At 55.7% G+C, this 21,938-nt stretch overlaps 1 protein-coding gene across 1 annotated transcript; it reads right to left on the bottom strand.

The window, feature by feature from the left end:
* Positions 1-3,158: 3,158 nt before the first annotated feature.
* On the bottom strand, positions 3,159-20,580 carry LOC112899469 (uncharacterized abhydrolase domain-containing protein DDB_G0269086-like). The gene is made up of 2 exons (XM_025967951.1): positions 19,720-20,580; positions 3,159-3,662 (listed from the first exon to the last, which is right to left on the bottom strand). The coding sequence occupies exons 1-2, from the start codon at positions 20,578-20,580 to the stop codon at positions 3,159-3,161; spliced, it is 1,365 nt and encodes a 454-aa protein (XP_025823736.1).
* Positions 20,581-21,938: the final 1,358 nt, after the last annotated feature.

The raw sequence follows: 21,938 nt of genomic DNA on the forward strand, positions 1-21,938 counted from the left end.
GAGGTGCTCAAGAACAACCAACTCATAGTGTGGTTGTCTTGAGAAGTTTGTATTACCCTTGTTGCTAGTGAAGAGCTCAAGTTTGATCTTTGTGGTTGCTTGAGAGAGGAAAGGGTTGAGAGAAACCTGGTCCTTTGTGGACTCCTCAACGAGGATGTAGAATCCTTGAGTGGATTCGAACCTCGGGTGAAAATCTTGTGTCTCTTGTGCTTGATTACCTTACTTCATTCTTGTGTTTTTGTTATACTTACCATCATCTAGCATTCTTGCCCGATCTACTTGTGTACTTACTTTGTGCTAGATTGCTTCTGCATTTAGTGTTCCTAACTTGTTTTAGAGTCTTTCTATTCAAGTAGATTTTGTATACAAGTTTTATTTTTCGAACGGTTGCATTTCTTGCCCGAGACCTCCCAGCGGACGTTGGAAGTTCCCAGCGGATGGTCCGCCAGGCAGCCTCGGACTGAGTTCTTGTGTGCAGGTTTTAAGCAGCGATCGCCTATTCACCCCCCCTCTAGGCGTACTTTCAAGTTCCCGATCATCTCCTAGGTCAGGGACGCGAGCTATGCTTTTCCCGACCGTCCGGTCAGCCGGGATCATAGGCCTGAGCGGCCTGGATGAATCCGTAGCCCACGAAGGTGGGCGTTTGTTCCGGGTGCTGTATTTTGGCTAGTTTGAATGTCAGCAGGAGGCGGGTCCGCTGGGGACCCCATGTCCCTGGACCCGTCAGAGGCCCCCGAGTGGCTTTACAATTTGTTTAATCATGAAGGCGCTTTTTCTCGCCGCGCTGTGTTTTAGCTCTGAGTGAGTAGTCGCATCATGCTGTTCAAGTCGCAGGGAGGCACAGCGTGCGATGGGTTACCCTTTATGATCGTGGGTCAATCGGGGGTTGCTCTAGTCTGTCCGTGAAATGAAGACGCTGCAGCAGCAGCGGCCGTCTGCTTTCGACGTGGAATCACGAGGCCTGCCCGAGGCGGCGTGGGTGTTCAGTCGGAAGCAGATGGACTGCTCAGCGTCATCCCCTACCAAGGCGTCCTTGAGGGAGGGGGTGCAATAAGAAGACTTGCGAGGAAGATGTTCCTCCCAGTCTTCCCGTACTTGGAGCAGCCCTACCAAGGTTACCAACGTTACCACCCTGGTCGTGGTAACGGGTTTTTCGTACTTTGTAACGGCCGTGGGCCGACTGTACTATGTAATACTTATTCGCCAGGAATAAAGCGCATTTATCCTAGGGTGTATTGTATTTGCCACACCTGTCCGTGAGTCCGCTCGGGGGTTGGAATTTTATCATCTTTTCCGAGTGGAAATGCGGTGCCTGACTCGCCGCACCTTTGCTACGAAGGAGGGCGGTCGGGTTGACGGTGTCGTGGGCGTATATGTGTGGAGGTGGCCCCATCCACGGTCTCTGTGGCCGGAGGGGTTGAACCGGCGTCACTTGCCTCGATGGCTTGAGTGACGGGCTCGGTGAGCTCCTAAACGGTGTGCTCGGGTAAAAATTCGGGCATCCGAGTGGAATCCGGGTCCGTCGTCTGTGACGGGGTCGGCATAGCCCGTAGGTGGCATTCCTCTGCTCCGTGACCCACCTCTCGGTAGATGCTCGAGTCATCCAACCGACTCAGGTGGCCCGTTGGCCTCTCCTCGGTGGAGATTTTGTGGGCATGGCTCGAGGTCAGGATCGGACGAGAAGGTTGAGATGACCTGGCTTGCTGCTTGAGCAGATCAGGCGAGGACCGCTGGGGCTCATCTGTGTTTTCTCCCCTAGCTCTATTTGACACGAGGCGGGCTCGAGTCCTCCGCGGACCAACCTTCGAGCCATTTTTATTTTGGCAGTCTTAATGTTTTTTCATGAATTGAACGATTAAATGTGATTATTGACTAGGGATTTGGCACGTTGAGGTTTACCTGGGTGGTTGGTGCATTGCCCCATTTTTTGTGCCCACATCGCAGTCGTGGTGGGCCACCGACTAGCTCCGAGAACTCGGAGAGAGCTTGGTGCCGGTCGCGACGACGATTGCGGAGGCAACCACCACGGAGTGGGTGAAGGCAGCTCACTGCACGGGGAGAGAAATGGCCCTGGGCAGCTGCGGCGTCCAAGCAATAGAAGCCGGGTCGAGTGCTGGCCCCTAGCCAGGGGGCTCCTCCGGTTGATCCTGCAGCGCGGCCCCTCCCGTCCACATCGTTGGCCAATGCGGATGGGGTGCCGCAATAAAAAGCATTTGTCGCGTAGTTACCTTTCATTTCTAGAGCAGTTTGTGCGGGGGTCTTGAAGGGCCCCAAAGTGAACGATCTAATTTCTTGTAATCACTTCCGTTTTATGGTTTTTGGGAAGCTGGTCCCGCCCGTATCCCTTTGTTTCCTGGAGTGATTTCTGCCTTCGCACTTTTCCTTTCCAACCTGCTCGTTAACTGTAGGCTGCAGCGTGTAGCCGGAGGCTGGCCCGAGTGGCGTTAGCTGCTAGTTCACCGTAGGTTGTCACGAGGTTTTGGTAGGTCTAGTGGCCCAACAAACATCACTTAGGTCGCGTCGAGAGAACGGGTCGCCCTTTTGCTTAGGTTAAAAAAGTTGCCTTTTCATGCGTGATTTACAAAAAGGAAAGAGGGGGTAACAATGCACGTGGCGGTGTACCCCCGTGGGGTCCCCGAGCGACCCGGGCCGAGAGTGCTCGGGTCGGGGTGCTGTAGGAGCCAGCATTTGAATGAAAGCATGTGAAGGGACTGAATTTAGGGGAAGGAGCAACGTTATTGTTCGATGTTCGAAGTGTTGGTGAGGATGTCGCCGTCGCTACCCTTCAGTCGGTAGGTGCCTGGTCGGACCACCTCCACAATCGTGTACAGTCCTTCCTTTGGTGGAGTGAGCTTGTGCCTGTCCTTGGTCGACTGCGTCCTCCACAACACCTAATCGCCAACTTCGAGGGTTCTTCCCCGAACCTTCCTCTTGTGGTACATGCGAAGGGTTTGGTGGTAGCAGACAAAGCGAACCATAGCTGTCTGTTGTGCCTCCTCCAATCAGGTCAATCGCGTCCTACTAAGCTTCCACGGCTCGGTCAAGGTCAAAGGCTTTGACCCTTGGGGCACCATAGTCTAAGTCAAAGGGTAGCACAGCCTCTGACTTGTATGTTAGGAAGAACAGGGTGAACCTTGTGTATCGATTGGGAGTTGTCCTCAAGCCTTAGAGAACAGCTGGGAGTTCCCCGACCCAGCGCCAAGCGAACTTTTTGAGCTGGTCGAAGATGCAAGACTTGAGTCCCTAGAGGACCATGCTGTTTGCTCTTTCGACCTATCCGTTGGTGCGTTGAGGCGATGTCGGTCGTCCTTCTTCCTTTTCTCTTGCCTTGAGGAGGGGCTGTCATCCTGGTCCTCCCGCTTGGCCTTGCCCTTTGCCCGACCATCGGTGAAGACCGCCACGGCCACCTCCTCGCTGGATGCGTGGTTCGTGGCGATGTCCAGGAGCTCGCGGGTGGTGCGCGGCTTCCAGGAGCCAAGCTTGTGAACGAGGGACTTGCAAGTGGCCCTAGAGAGAAACGCACTAACAATGTTAGTGTCGACGACATCAGGGAGAGAATTGCATTGCTTGGAGAACCGGCGGATGTAGTCCCGCAGGGACTCGCCAGGCTCCTGTTTGCAGCTCTTGAGGTCCCAAGAGTTTTTGAGGTGCATGTACGTCCCCTAGAAATTTCCAACGAAGACCTGTTTGAGCTCCGCCCAGCTACGGATGCTGTTGGGTGGCAGGAATTCGAGCCACGCTCGAACGAACTCCTCGACACAGATGGGGAGGTACCGGATGATGTAATAATCATCATTCGCTCCTCCGGCCTGACAAGCGAGATGGAAGTCTTCTAGCAATACAGCGGGGTTCGTCTCCCTGGTGTATTTGATGATGTTGGTGGGCGGTTGGAAGTGTGGCGGGAATGGTGCTTTCTGGATGCGACGACCGAAGGCCCATGGGCCCAGGCCTTCTGAACTAGGGCTCCGATCGCTGTCCTGATCGCACGGTCAGCCGCCACGCTTGGGGGGCACCTCCTCGTGCTCCCCCTTGGGCTCAGTCGACATCGGCGCCGCAGCGGGCCAGTTGCCATGAGTGGATGATGCTGCGCGCGTCGTAGTTGGGCCCGAGCCGGCCACGCACCAGGGGCGCTGCAAGGCGGGCGCCGGGTCAGGGCGCGGCGCAGCTATGATGTCGCGACCCGCCTGGGGTGGACGCCCTTGCTACTGGTGGACTGAGAGGTTTGGCTGTTGCGAGCCTACCCCCCCCCCCACAACTAGATAGGAGACCACGTGCCGGTGGTGTGACATGGAGCTTTCCGGCTGTTACACAATAGCACGCTCCACCAACGTCCAGATGTTGCAGTCGAGCTCCTGCTGTTGAGGGTCCGCAGGCTCGGGTAGGTTGTGCAGGAGCATCGTTGCGGCGGCGATGTTCTGCCTGGCCCGTGCAAATTGAGGGGGGCCGTTGGCGTCTGTGACGATGGCCTGATGGACGTGACGGGCGCGTGCTCGCGCACTGTATCGGTGTTTAACTGGCTACCCACCGAGGGATATACCCAAGGTGGTAGGTTTTGGGTGAGGGAACGCCGAGATCAGGAACTCGAAGGTACAAGGAACACAAAGCTTAGACAGGTTCGGGCCGCTAGGTGCGTAATACCCTACGTCCTGTAGTGGTTTGTATTGCCTTAGGTGTAGAATGATCTTGATATGCTGTTTTGAGAGGGGTCCCTGTCCTCCCTTATATATCCGAGAGGCCAGGGTTACAAAGATACTAACCAACACCAGCTAAGGAATCGTACCAGAACATATCTCGAGTAGATTCCCTCTGTATCGGTTAGCTCTATCTCCTACTTAAACGGGATAAATAAGAAATAAACAAGATAAATAAGAGATAAGACAGACTTAATCTCTTAAACTATGCTATGTACCCAGCCCCGTAGCTTCGGGTCTGACAAGCCCCCGAGCTCTTCGTAGCTAAGTACTGCAGGCTTATCGAGTACTTCCGAAGTAGCCTTCGACTTCTTCAAAAGCTTCGTCTTGAAGTCCTTCTTCGAGTACTTGCTTGGTGCATCGAAGCTATGAGGTGCTCATGCCCCGAACTTTACTTTTAACATGGTGTGTGATTTGGAAAATCGCACTCCATATGGAGTAGCCCCCGAGCCTTAGGTTGAATCGGAGAATCAGGCTGAGGGTCCCATTAGTCTGTAATCCTCCTTATCCTTCAAAGAAATTTAAAAAATAAGTAGTCGATGCCACGTATCCCGCAGCCCCAGAGCCTTGAATCCAAATCCCATAAAATTGGAGATAAGGATGTGAAAACCGTGGCATGCAGGCTAAAAAATGGCAACTTGAGAAATTACCAAAAATGATGAAACAAATGATGGAAATTAGATCATGAATCCGAAAACCCCCTTTTTTCGGGCTAATTAACCCTGAAAAAATAAGTAGTCGAATACTTAATCCAAACAGTCCACCAAATGACCCCTCAGATTCGGAATATTCCCGAAAATGACTCTTGAACTTCAGAAACATTAAATTTTCCCCACCCCGCTGGTTATTTAACCCCGCGGCAACAGTGAGAAAAACTGTGCTTCCAATCTGTATTTTGCCAAGAGCCATAAAAATCCCCAATCAGAGCCACGCGCTGCCGCCATCCTCTGCAAAGAAATCCCCCAACCCTGATCTCCCCACCCATCTCCCCGCAGCCCTCGAGCATCTCGTGGCAAGTGAATCGGAGATGGCGCCCAAGAAATCAGAGATCGAAGGGAAAAAGAAGGAGGCGCAGCCGCCAACCGTAGAGTGGACATACAGTAAGTGCTCCCTCACCGATCTGAATAGGCTAGTGTCCGAGGGGTTGCTGCAAGAGAAGAGTCTTATCAACTAGCGCCCCTCTTTCCGTGAAGCCTTTCCCATGGAAAATATTGACGAAATCGTCACATTTTACCATTTTGCCGAACGGGGATTGGCCCTCCCCTCTTGTTCTTTCTTCCGTGGCATTCTTTACTATTACGGGCTTGAGCTCCATCACCTCAACCCGAATTCCATCTGCCATATTTCCATTTTTATCCATTTCTGTGTGGCCTTCCTCGGAATCGAGCCCCACTGGGATCTATTCCGCTTCCTCTTCCGCGTCAAACCCCAGCCTACCTCAAAAAAACTTTCTGTTGTAGGGGGCGCCGGCATTCAACTGCGTCAACAGGCTGGCGAAAGATACCTCTCATACAAATTCCCCTCCAACCTTCCCGGTTAGAAAAACCATTAGTTCTATTCTGAAAATCATGCCCCTCAGTTCCCCAACAAAACAAATAACCCACCTGTAGTGAGGCCGGAGTGGAATCTCGAACCGTCCGGGGGGGAACATGGATCAAGTCGAGGAGCTATTAGACCTCATAGAGGCACACAAGATGACGGGGGTGACTGGTGCTTCCGTCATGTTTTCTTTCTTCAAATGCTGAGTCCAACCGATCCTACAGCGCCACCGACTTGGATTCGAGTACACAGGCTTTGAAGATCCATCTCGCATGTGCGTAGAGGAGCTGTCAAACGACGCCGCCCTCCTCCGAGTTAGGCGAGTGCTGGTGGACGTGGACGCCGTGCCGTATGTGACGAATCTATTTACCGCATGGAATCCGCCCAAGCCTGTAAGTACTCGACTACTTTTCGTTGAAAGCTACCTCTGTTATGCCATCGTTGACGGAGAGCCTTCTGCAGGGACACACCGAACTATATCGCAGCTACCCGCCGCGACCCGATATCCCCCGGCCGGACCACCTCCACCCCAGCGCCGCTGTAGAAGCCAAAAGGTCTCGCATAGCTGCAGCTCAGCGCAGCAGCGGGTCCACAGAGGATGCGAGCCCCCGGGCGGAGGACAAAGCTGAAGGAGAAGCGCGACAACACAACTCCCCTGAGCCAGTCGTGGAGTTGGCCGACGCTTTGCCGCTGGTGCCGCAGGGTCGTCGGATAGTGCGGAAGCGGAAAGCGCAAGAAATCAAATCCTCCGGGTACTTGCTGTTGCCTTGTTGTATTGCTATATGTTGATAGTGTGTCATGCTTACAATGTCCTCTTGTAGTCCTTCTGCCTCCTCCTCCCGGGCCGAGCCCGAAGAAGAAGAGGAAGCTCCATCGGCCACCGCGGCCATCACCATCGCCGTGGCGGGGACAGCGCCCTTGGCTGGTGAAACCCCACCGCCCACAACGGGAACGCCGCGACAGGCGTTGCGGGTGAAAAAGGCCATCAAAAAGAAGTCTACGCTTTAAGTTTGCCTCTGGTTGCACAATAAACATTTTGATCATTCGACTTGTGTGTTGACTGACTTTGACTTCCTTAAAGCTGTGAGCGCCGCGGACCTCGAGCTGACACCGGCCTCGACTACCCCAGCCCCCAGGTCTTTGACCCAGGAAGTATCTTCAGGTGCGGGGCCAGTCGCGGCAGCTCCCGCCCCCGAGCCGTCGGCCCCCGAAGGGTCGACGCCCGCGGAGCCAGCCCCCGAGGCGGACGCGACGCTGCCCGACTTGCCACCTCCTGAGCTCCAACAAGTCGAAACCGGAGCTAGTGGCGGGGAACAAGTCGAGGCCCCTGATGCTGCTCCAGCAGATGGCACAGGTAAGCATCTGACCGCCCATGACTAACTGCCAAGGCCCAGGCGCAGTATTCTAAAAACACTTTGTGCTTGCAGGTGCTCAGTGGTCACCACCCGAAGAGGCCACGGGAACCTCAAGGAGACCCGATGAGCTGCTCCTGACCGGGTCCGGGTACCGGGATGTCATTGCCTCTGACTTGGTGGATGAGCCGTTGCTGACGGACAACAACATAGAGAACTTCAAGAAGGCGTTTGGCTTTGCCATGGTACGACCTGAGTACTTTCCTACTGGTAAACACTGTCGAGTTGCTTATCTGAATTTCCCTCCTTATGCAGAATGTGATCGCCCGCTCTTAGAAGAAATCAGAAAAACTGAAAACCATTGTGGGTGATCACCAAGAGCTCGCCGTCCTGGAAAGGCGCATCACCGACTATGAAACAAAGATCTGCTCCCTCGAGAAAGCGAATTCCGAACTCCGAGAACAACTTGAGGTGCAAGGGAAAGCGCACCAAGAGCAGCTCAGAGAGCAAGAAAAAGCGCACCAGGAGCAGCTCAAAGATCAGAGGAAAGCGCAGCAAGGTAAGCTATTGCTTCCCTCAAGTACTGGCATTTATCAATTTGTCCTGGATTCTGAAAAAGCTCTTCACCACAGAACTTAGGAAAATGTTAATATATAAAGAAGAGCTGCTTACTGATGTGAAGAACCTGATGTATCGGCGTACAGATGACGTCGAAAGGTTGCAGAAGGTGATCAGCGACACTGAACGACAGTTCGTTGACTGCCTTCAGCGAATCAAGACGCTGGGTGTGGCAGAACCAACCTGAATTATACCGGCTCAAGTACGCGAGTCCACTCCAGAGGGCTCCAACGTGCTTCAAACGGTATAATCCCTTGGCCTGTCGGGTAACGTCCCGATAAACCACCGATACACAGGATCAAATAAGGTTACCTCACACGAAGGTGAGTCCAGAGATACAATCACCACCACATTTTACATCATAGAGAATTACATTACAAGAGTTTCCAAAAGAAGTACGAAATTTCAAACTTAGAGAAATTATTACAAACTGTTAAAGTTGTGGTTTTTAGCAGCGGAAAACATTCGCGATGATTCACAGCACGTCGTCAAGACGGATGTCATGCTAAGCCCAGGCACGACATCACTCGGTATCACCAATGTTGGTCAGGGACGGATCCCATTCCACGGACCAACCTTCTGAAAGAGCACAGGGCCAAGGCAAGGGAAGAGTAGGGTCTTCAAGGCTTTACCTGAAAAACATAAAACTAGCAAGGCTGAGTATACTAATACTCAGCAAGGCTTACCCGGGATTGGGTATACTTTAGCCCATAACTAGACTTATGAAGGCTTATAATAGTTCTGGGTTTAGTTTTAGCTGAAAAGCAACTAAGAGTAGATCCTTATTTTCAACTTTTAGCTTTCAAGTTCTATGTGATTATCCATTCTATATAAGCACTTACAACTAAGCAAGTAAGGTAGAGCTCTTTATTTCAACCATCAGTATTACTCATCATATAGTTGCTCTTGTTACTCTATGTGATAAAGGGATTAAGTAGTCTCAATCATCGTGAGAGGTGGACGATTCTGAATCAAATTTAACCTTGCAAGGTAAACCTAACTCACACGCTTGAAACACCAAAGGGTCATTTCGAAGCAACCGTTTACCTTTCATTCCGACTCGTGGATCAGAGCCACCACAAGCGACTGTAGGACCATACGCACACCCAATGTGTGCAGGACATACGTCTGTAGCGCGACTACAAAACCCGTACTCCTGGTTGCCCTTACAACACGTATTCCCACACGTCGAACATAAGTAACCAGAAGAAGCAAGACGAGTGGTGGGAGGTATGTCCACTCCTCGGGCCGATTGGCTACTAGGCTTACCGCTTACCATATTTCACGGCATGTGGTTAGTACTTTCAAACGCTTAACCCCGATCGGCACACACCGCGACCTTATCACTTTCAACAACACAGACGGGGTATCACCTCAACCATGATACCTCATAAAACTCCCGTCCGTCATCCTTATAGTAATAACAGGAATGTAAACATTACAACTCCTATATCTCGCGAGTGACAGGAAATCACTCGACTTTTACCGGTCCTATTTAGCAGAGCCTCTAAACGGTATGGACTCGGGTACAATACATTGGTTCCTTAAGATCTTATGCAACTAGGGTTTCATCTCAACTCCTAGACGTAATGCAAGATATATAATATAATAATGAAATTGTAATAACTTGAAATATTGGGATGTGCACCGGGGCTTGCCTTTACTGGTGGGGCTGAAGTCAGGGATGCTAGTATTGTTATCTTCCGCACTTTGGTTCGGGGCTTCAGATAATCCCTTGGTGATATTCACTTGGTCTTCAGGAATATCCTCTGCAGACTTCTGGGAGATCTTGTAGGTACTGTTTGCGGAAGTAGTCGTATCTACATGCAATGCAACATTACATTCAAAGTGTGCATATGAAACTATCTTACTTCACAATAAAGTTGCAATCCAACACTCATTCAACATACTACTCACATAACAACCAAAAAGATATGCAACTAAACTTAGATAGAACTTTAAGAGGACATCTAATTAGAATCGGCTACTTGTTAAAGGTTACAACAGAGCCGATTGGAAACAACGGGGGTTTAGCTGATTGATGAGTGCATCGGGTCCCTAGATGATCGATGAAAGCATCGATTACTTCAGTAGAGGGGTGATTCCTAAAGCAGTTGTGTTTTAGTTGAGATGTGCTTAAATGTTATCCTAGGTAACTAGGTGTGGTTGTATCGGCTTAATTACGTCAGCATATCAATTGAGTGACGTACAGCCGATTGGAGTGTGGTTAAGGGTATATGATCGATAGGTGTAAAGCCGACCTCTCAGTCGATAAATCGACTGATAGAAGTGTGTGAATAAGGATGGGGAAACTAAGGATCGATCGGCCGTGTTTGACTGATATGGAAAAGTAACCAAAATCGGCTTGGGTCGGCCCATGGCAAGAACCCTAAGATTGTGTATACACCTTTGATATATCGACTATATGCAGTCGATGTAGGATAGAACAAAAGAACTGTATCGACAGTAGCCGACACTAGAAAGGTAACAATCGTGTCAGCTAATCAGCCGATGGTAGAAGTATCGACTGATAGCTGTTACACAGGAATGTCATAGACTTAAGGAAATGGATGCTTAGCGGCTGAACCAAAAGCTGATGTTGAAATGCGGCTGCAGAGATGTATAAGCTAAGTAACAGATGCACATGAATTAACAAAGACCTTTACACGAAGAGAAACTTAAGGAAACGGCAATCAAGACAAGGATAGCGTCTTGACGGCAAAGATATGAGCTCTTCGTGGGAAAGGATTAACTAGATATCGCACTTTTCTGTCTAAGGCATATATCCTATGATTAACCCTTTAGTTACCACACATGCATATAATATAAGGTATAAATAGAGCACTCATTCCTTAATATTCAACCTAGACCACAAATCAAGCTTTTCAATTCAAAATCACAACATAAACTTGTAGATTTCGACTTAGGGTTTTCAAACAAAACTGATTTTACATTTTTATGAACTTCCTACGAAAATCTATGAAATGTAGAAGTTCATCAATTTAAAGTACAGAAAGCTTTGGAAATTTTACAAAGGACACCCTAGAACTTTCTAAAACATAGCAATCAAGTCCCTGGTCCGGGAAAACAAATAATAGGACGTTGTCGGTACATACAGACAGGGGTACCTCCTGCTAGGGTGTCCAGGCCCTTGGCGTCTCATAATCCATAATCTCCCCCTCGCCTTCTGGGTGACGAGGCACATTACCCGGGCCTGACAGCTGGGACCACGGTCTCCGGACCCTCCCGGAGCTCTAGGAGGTCCGGGGCCTCTGCGCACCCAGGAGGGCAGGAGGGCTCACGGGTTGCCCCCGCGGACCCGGACTCCCCAGGGGGTCCGGGGCCGCTACGTGTGATGGCCGGACCATCACGGGCCAGACTGCTACAACCGGCCTCGGAGGGCCCGGACCCCCTTCCCCCCGGGGAAGGGGACCGGTGCCGCCACGTGCCGTCTTATAGAGGGAGCGGGGCTGGCCCTGCCACGTGCCTGCGGCTGAAGGCCCTTCGCGGGTCTCCAACCCACCTACCAGCATTTAATGCGGTAGCTGGGCCGGGCGCGCCCAAGTCAAAAAGAGCGGCCTGCCACTGACACACGGGGCAGGTAGGCTGACACCACGATAAGCCTGCCTGATCTGAAGGCGGCGCGTCGTATCACCGTGCACAGTACGCGGACTGTGTACAGTCCCGTCACGGCGCTGCGCGCGTGATGATAGTCTGTAATAGGCAAAGCCAAGGCGTGCGCTGTAACAGTGCACACGCAACGGGTCAGCGCTGCTTCACCGCCTGACGGGAGGTCCCATCCTAACAGTGACAGCACGGCTTCACTGTTATGCAGCGCTGACGCCGGACACTGTACAAGACAAGGCTGTACACGGCCATATCCTGGCTAAAGATACGCACATCAACTTCTCGATCGAGAAGACTACGGAGAGGAGCTGGAGATGAAGATCTCCACATCTCCCATAGAACAGCTCCTGTTGGCCGGGCCCACCTGTCGGGGTCCTGCTCAGTGTAAGCACTCCCCTTGGACTATAAAAGGGAGAGTGCACTCGTTAGATGGGGGTTCCAACATCCAAGGCTCAGACACACAAGCTTATGCTGCTTTCCACTCAGGCTCACGCAGCCAATACAACTCCCAAGTGGACGTAGGGTGTTACGCTCCGGCGGCCCGAACCACTCTAAATCTTCATGTCCCTCCTGTGTTCATCTGTCCACCGATTGAGCGCTCCTAAGTCTCCTCCAAACCCATCCTTAACTAGGATTAGGCGGGTGCTTTCCGCCACCCGGCTGGAGAATTCCTCCGACATTTGGCGCGCCAGGTAGGGGCTTTAGGTTTGGATAGCACTCGGTCGACCTCCTCGACTCCTGCGATGGCACAGGAGAACGGTCATCACGACCTCATGGTTGGAGAAGAAGTGGCGTCCACGACGCCACACGCTTCGTGCCGTCCCCCCTCTCGGGCGGCCCCGCGCGCTGCTCCACAGCGGGCAGCAGAGCGGGCCTCTGTGGCCCAATCAGTGCCTTCACCGAGTGGGCCCCTCATGGCAGCCAGGGAGTTGCTCCGCAACCCCCCTGGTGAGGCGGCGTCGCCAGACGCGCACAGACAATGGCGTGACGACATCGATCGCCTCCTCAACCTGGCGCAGGCTTCCCCAGGCCCAGCGGGGGGGGGGGGGGGGTCTGTATCCAGGCAGCGCCGTCGCCAGGGTGGCACATCCGGTTCTGTGCACTCACCATCCGTGAGGAGTGCATGGACCGAGGACCTCCGGGCGGAGCTCAACCGCAGGCATGCGGGAGAGGATGCCAGGATCTCCATCGAGCGAGCACGAAACCGACGGCTCAACATTGAGGGTCGGGACCTTGCGCCCGAGCTCGATGCGGCTGCGGCCGGGCCGCAGGGACTCCCCCAGGCACCGGTGTCGGGCGTGGGCTGCGCGGCGCTCGCAGACCACCTCCGCGCGGTCGCCTGGCCGTCCAAGTTTCGGCCTCACCTGCTAGAAAAATATGACGGGTCCACCAACCCGTAAGAGTTCCTGCAGGTCTATATCACCGCCATCACGGCGGCTGGAGGTAACGAAGCCGTCATGGCAAGTTACTTTCATGTAGCCTTGACCGGGCCAGCCCGGACCTGGCTCATGAATCTTACCCCGGGATCCATCCAGTCCTGGGGTGAGCTCTGCGCACAGTTCACGGCGAATTTCGCCAGTGCGTACCAGCAGCATGGCGTGGAGGCCCACCTCCACGCCGTGAGGCAACAACCCGGGGAAACCCTCCGGGCCTTCATTTCCCGCTTCACCAAGGTACGTGGAACTATCCCACGTATCTCCGATGCATCTATCATCACGGCCTTCCGACAGGGGGTCCGAGATGAGAAGATGCTAGAGAAGCTGGCGACCCACCAAGTGGAAGCCGTCACCACCCTGTTCGCTCTGGCGGACAAGTGCGCTCGGGCTGCAGAAGGCCGTGCATGGCACTCTGCAACCCATGCAGGACCTGCTCAAACGAGTGGGCCTAGTGTCGCTGCCCCTGGCAGCGGCAAGAAGAAGAACAAGAAGAACCGTGGCTTCAACAAGTCACGGATTGGGGGTCCGGCCGTTGCAGCTGTGACGACCAGGGGCCAGAACTCCCGTGGCAAGCGCCCACGACAGCAGCGCACTGACCCCGGGTCGTGTCCTATCCATCCTGGGGCTCGCCACAGCGCCACTGAGTGCTGCGAGATCCAAAAGCTCGCGGAGCGCTTCAGTAAGAGGCGTGACCAAGCCTCCAAGGAAGGCTCCTCCCCTCCGCGGTGGTCCGGCAAGGAGAAAGCCTCTGATGCCGGTGCGGCTGCGACTGAGAGGGAGCTGGGGTATCAAACCCCCAATAAAGACCTCAAGGGACTTTTCCAGCAGTCCGATTCCGAGTCCGGCGGGGACGAGCGCCGCAAGAAGCTGTACGTTATGTACGGCGGCAGTTCGGAGCTCGTCTCCCGGCGGGACGTCAAGGCCCTTCGCCGGGAGGTCCTCTCGGTGAAGCCAGGGGTGCCGAGAGCGGCGCCCCATCAGTGGTGGAAGGTCACCACCATCTCCTTCGGGCCATCTGACTGCCCAGAGAATATGGCGGGCGCTGGAGTGCTGCCGCTCATCACGGCACCCACTATTGCCAATGTTCGCCTTCACCATGTGCTGATTGACGGAGGCGCCGGCCTCAGCGTCATCAGCTATGCAGCGTTCAGGCACCTGCAGATCCCGGAGTCCAAGCTGGCTCCATCATGCCCATTCTCAGGAGTGGGCCCGGATCCCGTGTACCCGGTGGGGACCATCACCCTACCGGTTACATTCGGGACGGAGGATAATTTCCGTACCGAGAACGTGCAGTTCGAGGTTGCGGAAGTTAACCTCCCCTTCAACGCCATCATCGGCAGACCGGCCCTGTACCGGTTCATGGCTGTCGCCCACTACGGGTACCTGGTCCTGAAGATGCCTTCTCCGGCAGGCGTCCTCACTGTCCAGAGTGACCGTGCCGCTGCTGTTGTGGCAGTTGAAAAGCTCCATGCGCTGGCAACAGGACTTGCCCCTGCAGCTGGCGCCCAGGGGTCCGACCCCTCAACCTCACGTGCCAAGGCTCTGGCCAAGGCACCGAGGGTCTGTCCATCCGACACAGGCGATGTTCCCGTGAAGACTGTCCAGGTCGAAGCGGAGACCTCCCAGACCACCCGCATCGGTGGCAACCTGGGAGAGAAATAGGAAAGCACGCTCATCGCCTTCCTCCGGGCAAATGTTGATGTGTTCGCCTGGGAACCGTCACAAATGCCCGGGATCCCCAGGGAGGTGATTGAGCATCATCTGAAGATCCGCCCGGACGCCAGGCCGGTCCGGCAGAAGCCACGCAAGCAGTCCATTGAGCGGCAAAACTTCATCCGTGAAGAGGTCCGCAAGCTGCTGCAGGCTGGCTTCATCGAGGAGGTCTACCATCCTGTATGGTTGGCCAACCCAGTTGTGGTCCCAAAGGCCAACGGGAAGCTTCGGATGTGCATCGACTACACCAATCTTAATAAGGCATGTCCAAAAGACCCTTATCCACTCCCGCGTATAGATCAGATTGTAGACTCCACCTCCGGGTGTGATTTGCTGTCCTTCATAGATGCCTATTCTGGTTTTCATCAAATCAAAATGGCTAGGGATGATAGGAAGCATACAGCTTTTGTAACAGTGGATGGTCTTTATTGTTATATAGTGATGCCTTATGGATTGCTCAATGCTCTACCCACCTTTGCTCGTGCAATGAATATCACTCTAGGTGATTTGGTTAGAGATATAGTAGAGGTGTATGTCGATGATATCGTTGTCAAGACTAGAGAGTCGTGTTCCCTATTGGAAAATTTAGCTCGTGTTTTTGACAAGTTACGAGCGATCTCCACCAAGCTTAACCCCAAGAAGTGCGTCTTCGGCGTATCGGCGGGGAAGCTCCTTGGTTTCCTGGTCTCCCATCGGGGAATCGAAGCCAACCCGGATAAGGTCCGGGCAATCGAGGCAATGAGACCCCCTGCACGCCTCAAGGATGTACAAAGGCTGACGGGGTCCCTGGCAGCTCTCAGCCGCTTCATTTCGAGGCTGGCGGAGAGGGCACTTGCCTTCTTCAAGTTGATGAGGGGGTCCGGCCCATTCGCATGGACCGAAGAGGCAGAACGTGCCTTCCAAGAGATGAAGCAGTATCTTACCTCCTTGCCGGTCCTGGTTGCACCGGACCTAGGTGAGACACTGTTTGTTTATCTTGTAGCAACGACCGAAGTGATCAGCATGGTGCTGGTCACCGAGAGGTCCGAGCCTCTCTCGCAGGGGGCTCCCGCCGACCCCCCTGCTGGAGAGGGAGGTCCGGCCTCCACCACTCCAGTAACCGGCCCTACTTCAGAGGATCCGGCCGGGTCCCGACCCGGAGAAACGCTAAGCAGCCTGGGGGCCGACGGGTACCCAGCTGGAGCCGAAGGATCTAGTCCACCTGGCAGAGCCAGGACCATCCAGAAGCCGGTCTACTACGTCAGTGAGGTCCTTCATGAGGCAAAGGCCAGGTATCCTGAGACGCATAAGCTCCTTTATGCTATACTTGTTGCGTCCAGGAAGCTCCGCCACTACTTTCAGGCCCACAAGATTGTGGTGGTAACCGCCTACCCATTGAGGGCCATCCTCCACAACTCCAACGCCACAGGCAACATCGCCAAGTGGGCAGCAGAGCTCGCTGGGTTCCAGCTCGACTTCCAACCGCGTCACGCCATCAAGAGCCAGATCCTTGCTGACTTCATCGCGGAATGGACGCCTGCACCAAGCGCCTCCGGGGGTCCAGACCAAGGGACGGACCCCCCACGTCCGGAGGTCAAGGCTCCGGTCTTTACCGGACCTCACTGGACCCTCTTCTTTGACGGGTCCGCCCGCAGCAAGAGGGCCGGGGCTGGCGTGGTCCTTATCGACCCACGTGGCGAGTAGTTAAAGTTCATGGTGCACCTCGATTTTGAGGCCACCAACAATATGGCGGAGTATGAGGCCTAAATCTTTGGGCTCACGGCGGCTCTGTCCCTGGGGGTCCTGGAGCTCCTAGTCAAAGGGGACTCCCAGCTCATCATCAGGCAAGTCCGGGGGGAGTGTTGCTGCAACAACCCCCAGCTCGTAGCCTACCTCATTCATGTGAAGAGGCTGGAGAAGGACTTCGATGTGCTGGAACTGCAACATGTTCCACGTGAAGGCAACACAGCAGCTGATGCACTCTCGGCGAGCGCATGGACCCAGGCACCCGTGCCTGAGGGCATCTTCCAGAGACGTCTGCTGAAGCCTTCCGCCCAGCCTGCCGACCTGGGTGATTGGGGTCGGACTAGCACCTCGAAGCTAGCGGTCCCAGCGGCGCTCCATCCGTGGTGCCCACCAAGGGTCGTGTGCTCCCTTGAGGGACCCGAAGACCTCAGGGAGCCACGCCCAGTTTCTCAGGAAGGTCCCGATGCATGGATCTCTAAGGTCCGGGATTACCTGAAAGCTAATTACCTTCCTGAAGATCAAGCTTCTGCTGAGCGCATTGTCCGGATGGCTAAGCGATACACAGTGGTAGAAGGGGATCTCTACCGCCGTGGCGCCAACGGCATCCTCATGCGGTGCATCACCCAGGAAGAGGGCTGTGACTTACTTGCGGAGATCCATGGAGGTGAGTGCGGAAGTCATTCTTCATCCCGCATGCTGGTTGGTAAAGCTTTCCGGCATGGCTTTTACTGGCCGACAGCACTCCAGGATGCAGCTGAGTTGGTAAGGACCTGTAAAGCATGCCAGTTCCATGCAAAGTAGATACACACTCCAGCTCAGGCGCTGCAGATGATTCCTCCCTCTTGGCCCTTTGCGGTATGGGGGTTGGATATCTTGGGACCTTTCCCTAGGGCCGTCGGCGGATACCGGTACCTCTATGTCGCCATTGACAAGTTCACCAAATGGCCGGTGGCAACCCCTGTGGTCAACATCACCAAGGCGTCGGAACTACTTTCCTCAGGTCAATTGTATGCCGGTTCGGGGTCCCGAACCGGGTCATTACTGACAATGGGACTCAGTTCACGAGCCAATACTTCCAGGAGTACTGTGAGGATATGGGTATTCAGCTCTGTTTCGCCTCAGTGGCGCACCCCAGGAGCAATGGCCAAGTTGAGCGGGCCAACGCTGAGATCCTCAGAGGACTCAAGATCCGGACCTACTGTGATCTTGAGAAGCATGGCGTAAGGTGGATTGAAGAGCTTCCGAGTGTGTTATGGGGGAACCGGACCACACCCAGCCGCGCAACAGGGGAAACCCCTTTCTTCCTGGTTTACGGGGCCGAAGCGTGCCTTCCCCCGGAGATCACCATGGGCTCTCTCCGAGTCCAGGCTTTTGATGAGGATTTGCAGGAACAGCAGCGTCACCAAGACGTGCACCTTGTCGATGAGCGCAGATGGCGAGCAGCAGTCCGAAATGCACGGTACAACCAAGCGCTCCGGCGCTACCACCAACGGTTCATGCGAAGTAGGGAGCTCCGGGTCGGGGACCTAGTCCTAAGGCGAATCCTGAACCGGGAGGGCATACACAAGCTCTCCCCCAGCTGGGAGGGGCCCTTCAAGGTGACAAAGGTGTGCCGACCCGGATCTGTTCGCCTGGCTGCGGAGGATGGAATGCAACTACCCAATCCATGGAACATTGAGCACCTCCGTAAGTTCTATCCCTAGGACCTGGTTGAGAGGAAATTTTTCCTTTGTAATTGGTAGCATTGCCGTGCGGACCAGGGCGGTAGAGGTCCGCCCTCGTAAACCCGGCCCCTGGCGTACATCGCACAACTCTTCTGTACCAATTCATTAAGGGAAAATTTGTTCTCAAATGCGTCCTTAAAGTCTATGCGATTCTATATTTTTTCGCTTCTTGTTACGCTAATCCCCCACGTGTTCTTCACGTCTGTGTTGTGCCTAAAGCCTCCCTTGAGTTGCTACACTACGTCTCTGCCTCGAACCTCTGTTTTGCAGGAGAGAAGGGACCGGATTCCTGGGAACTGGCTTCAGGGGGACGTGCTCGCCCTTTGCTGGGGTCCAGGGTTGTCTAGCCACTTAGCCTGGTTCCGTACCCTAAGCCTACACACTCTGCCCCCCTAGGGTGGGTACCGTCGTACCTTGAACCGTGGACCCGGGGGCCGGGACCCCTTTTAATCCCCGAACGCAGGTCCTAGTGCTCTGGCTTGCTACACAACTTAGAGAGCCTTCGCTGGCCAGACTGAGAACCCGTGGGGACGTCTACTAAAAGTCGATCCTAAGTCATGTGCAGGACCTTGGTTTTATGGCAGCTAGTCCCGACCTATAGCGACTACCTCCCAGGGGGCCACGGGACCTCGGTGTGCCCAAGAGCACTTTGTAGATTGATGACCGGGAAATTAGCTAAGTTTTTCGCATGAAATACTTGAAACACTTAATGCATTACTGATAACATAAACAGTATTACGAAATTATTTTTACAATAACAAAAGATATGTTACAAAAATTGATAACAAAGCAGATGGCCCTATTGTCCTGGCTGGCTGGAGGTGTCTCCGCTCTCTGCAGGTTCGGGACGACGCCGGAGGCGGGCCGCGACCATGTCCACCGCCTCCTGGACCCCTTCTCGCGCGGCGGCTGCGGTCGCTCGGAGGGGTCCGACCAAGACAGGAGTCAGCAGGATGGAGGGGTCATGGCTCCGGAAGCTGGTGAGGATGTACTCAGCCATCCCCCGAGCAACTATTCGCCCCTCTGTCTCCAGGAGGTCCTGCATCCCGGCCTCCGCGTCCTGTAGCCGCCTGGCGGTGGAGTCCAGCAGTTGGAGTGCGGCGCCAAATGGCGAAGGAGCCTCCGGTACCCAGATGGGGTTGGCTTCGAGTGCCTCTAGCAGAGGGCTCACCGTACCGACCCATCTTGTTAACCGGTCGGAGCTGGCGCGCTGCTCTGCCAGGAGCCCCTCCACCTTGGCCTCCCTCTCCTGGAGCGCTGCCTCGCGTTCCTGGAGCCTCCGATTCCCGGCTACCAGCTCCTCCTCCACAGCCTCTTCCCGCTTCTGGAGCTCCTGAAGCTGGGCCACCTCCTTTGCTTCGCGGGCCGCCAGCCATTCTTCCTTCTTTGCTGCCGCCGCCGCCAAATCTGCGAGGGCGGACTTCTCTGCCTCGACCGCTGCCGATGCCTTCCTGGCCTGGGCCGCTAGCTCCCGGGCGACCCGATCCCTGTCTGCCACCGCCTGCTTCATCTCCTCCACAGCGATCAGCCCCTCGAGGGCCTCTGCTTCCCGCCGCCTGGCCTCTTTCTCCCGTTGGAGCGCCGCCGCCTCCCGGATGCGAGCTTGCTCCAGCTCCTCCTGCAGAAGCTCGCGCCCCTGCACGAGCTTGGCGCGCTCCTCGGTGTAGCGGGCAGAGACGGAGTTGATGCGGTCACCCAGACGGACCTCCCAGTCGGAGAGTCGGTGGCGTTCTGCCTCCAGCTTCTCCCACTCCCGGCGCATGCCGGCCTCTAGCTCCTGCTGAGCTTGGTGGCATTTGGCTATGAGCCGGGGAAGAGGGATCTCCGCCGTGCTTGGGAGGAGGCGCCTTCCCAGCACCACCTCCGGTTCCACCTCCTCTGCCGGTGGGGAGGCGCTGCTGGCAACTTTGGCGACCCCTGGTGCCGCCCCCTCCGCCTCTTCCGCTACCTCCAGTGCCGCCACCTCTGCTGCCTCCGGCGCTGCAGCCTCCGCCGTGGCAGCGGCCCCCTCAGCCGCTGGCTCGGCTGGTGAGGGCCCGGCCTCGTCGTCTGAAGCTGCGGCCGCTGCCTCCATAGCAGCAGCGGCTTTGGTGGCCTCCTCCTGGGGGGCAGCTTCGGGTCGTGGCGGGGTGGAGGCATCCGGCTCCGGGCCCATGGGTCCTGTAGCTTCTGGAGCTGCTTCGGGCGGGGGTCCTGCTGGGGACGGCGCCGAGGGTCCCGACGCTGGCTGGGGGCCGGATCCCCCAGTTGGTACGTCTGAAGATTGCGGCCTGCCATATCACCTGTATGGTTAAGGACCAGAAGCCAAGAAAGGAAATGAAAAACCTTGACAAAACTACTTACAGGAAGTCGCACCACTCCCATCTACCCCAGGCGGCTGGGGGGACCTTCCTCCCTGCCGAGGACCCCCCGGACTTTTGATGGGTGTCCCCGGCCATCAGAGCTTCTGGTGGCGGCGGTGGGGACTGTGACCTGGCCTCGGGCGGGGGTGGTGGCGTCGCCGGACGCCGTTCTGGTGGCGGCGGCGGAGGAGTCTGTTGTTTCGGAGGAGGCCGTCGTGCTCCCACCGGACCCCTCTTCGTCTGCCGGTGTTGTGGTGGAGGTGGTGGAGCTCCGCTCTGCTCCTCCACTTCCGCCGTCTTCTGGCGCTTGGGCGCCGGCTCCCCGACCAAGGAGCCGTCGCCTCGCTGGAGCCTCCGGGATTTGCTCCCTTCGGCTTGGTTGCTCTGTGCGGGTGCTGCCCCCTGAGCCTCGTTGCTCCTTTGGGCCGGGCCAGCACCCACATTGTCCTTCTCCCGGTGCGCTGGCGCCGGCACCTTCTTCTTCCCTTTCCCGCTGGGAGCCGCACCTCTGGGTCCCGGCTCCCCGGGACCTTCGCTTGGGCGTTGCTGGCGGTCCGGAGAGGCGCCAGGGATCTGGAGCCCGCGGTTCGGGTCGCCCCCTAGTTGCTGGACCGCCAGGCCGCCCTCGTCCAGGGTCGGCATCGACGCCAGGACCGATGACCGCAGTGCCTGGTCCTCGCACAGGGCCTTCACCCCGCTCGGGAGGACTAGGGACTCGGGAACGAACACCTCGCCGGTCATCGCCCGGATCGCCGCCTCCAGCTCCGCCCTGGTGAAGTCGCCGCCGGGCCCGCGCGGGATCCTGCAGCAGTCGTTTAGCCCCGTGTACACGTAGGCCATTCGGGACCGCTGCTGTAGGGGGGCGATCCGCCGCTTCAGGAAGTCGCCCAGCACCATCATGGAAGTCAGGCCGCTCCTTGCCAGCTTCTTGATCCGGTACAGCACCGGGTCGAGCTCCGCTGGTATCGATGGCCTGGCCTTCCATGTGCTCCGGTCGCTCTGGGGACCCTCTGTTGGCAGCTCCAGGCGGTCATGGGGCTCGACTGCCGCGATGACCCAGCCTTCGCGCCAGTCCTCCCACTTGGAGCTGGAGAAGGCGGCGATGTAGGAGCCCGCCATCCCGTGCCAGAGCTGGAAGTAATAAGCGCCGATCTCGCCGCGCTTCTTCCCG

The sequence above is a fragment of the Panicum hallii genome, chromosome 7, assembly GCF_002211085.1.
Source record: "Panicum hallii strain FIL2 chromosome 7, PHallii_v3.1, whole genome shotgun sequence".
NCBI classification, from domain to species: Eukaryota; Viridiplantae; Streptophyta; class Magnoliopsida; order Poales; family Poaceae; genus Panicum; species Panicum hallii.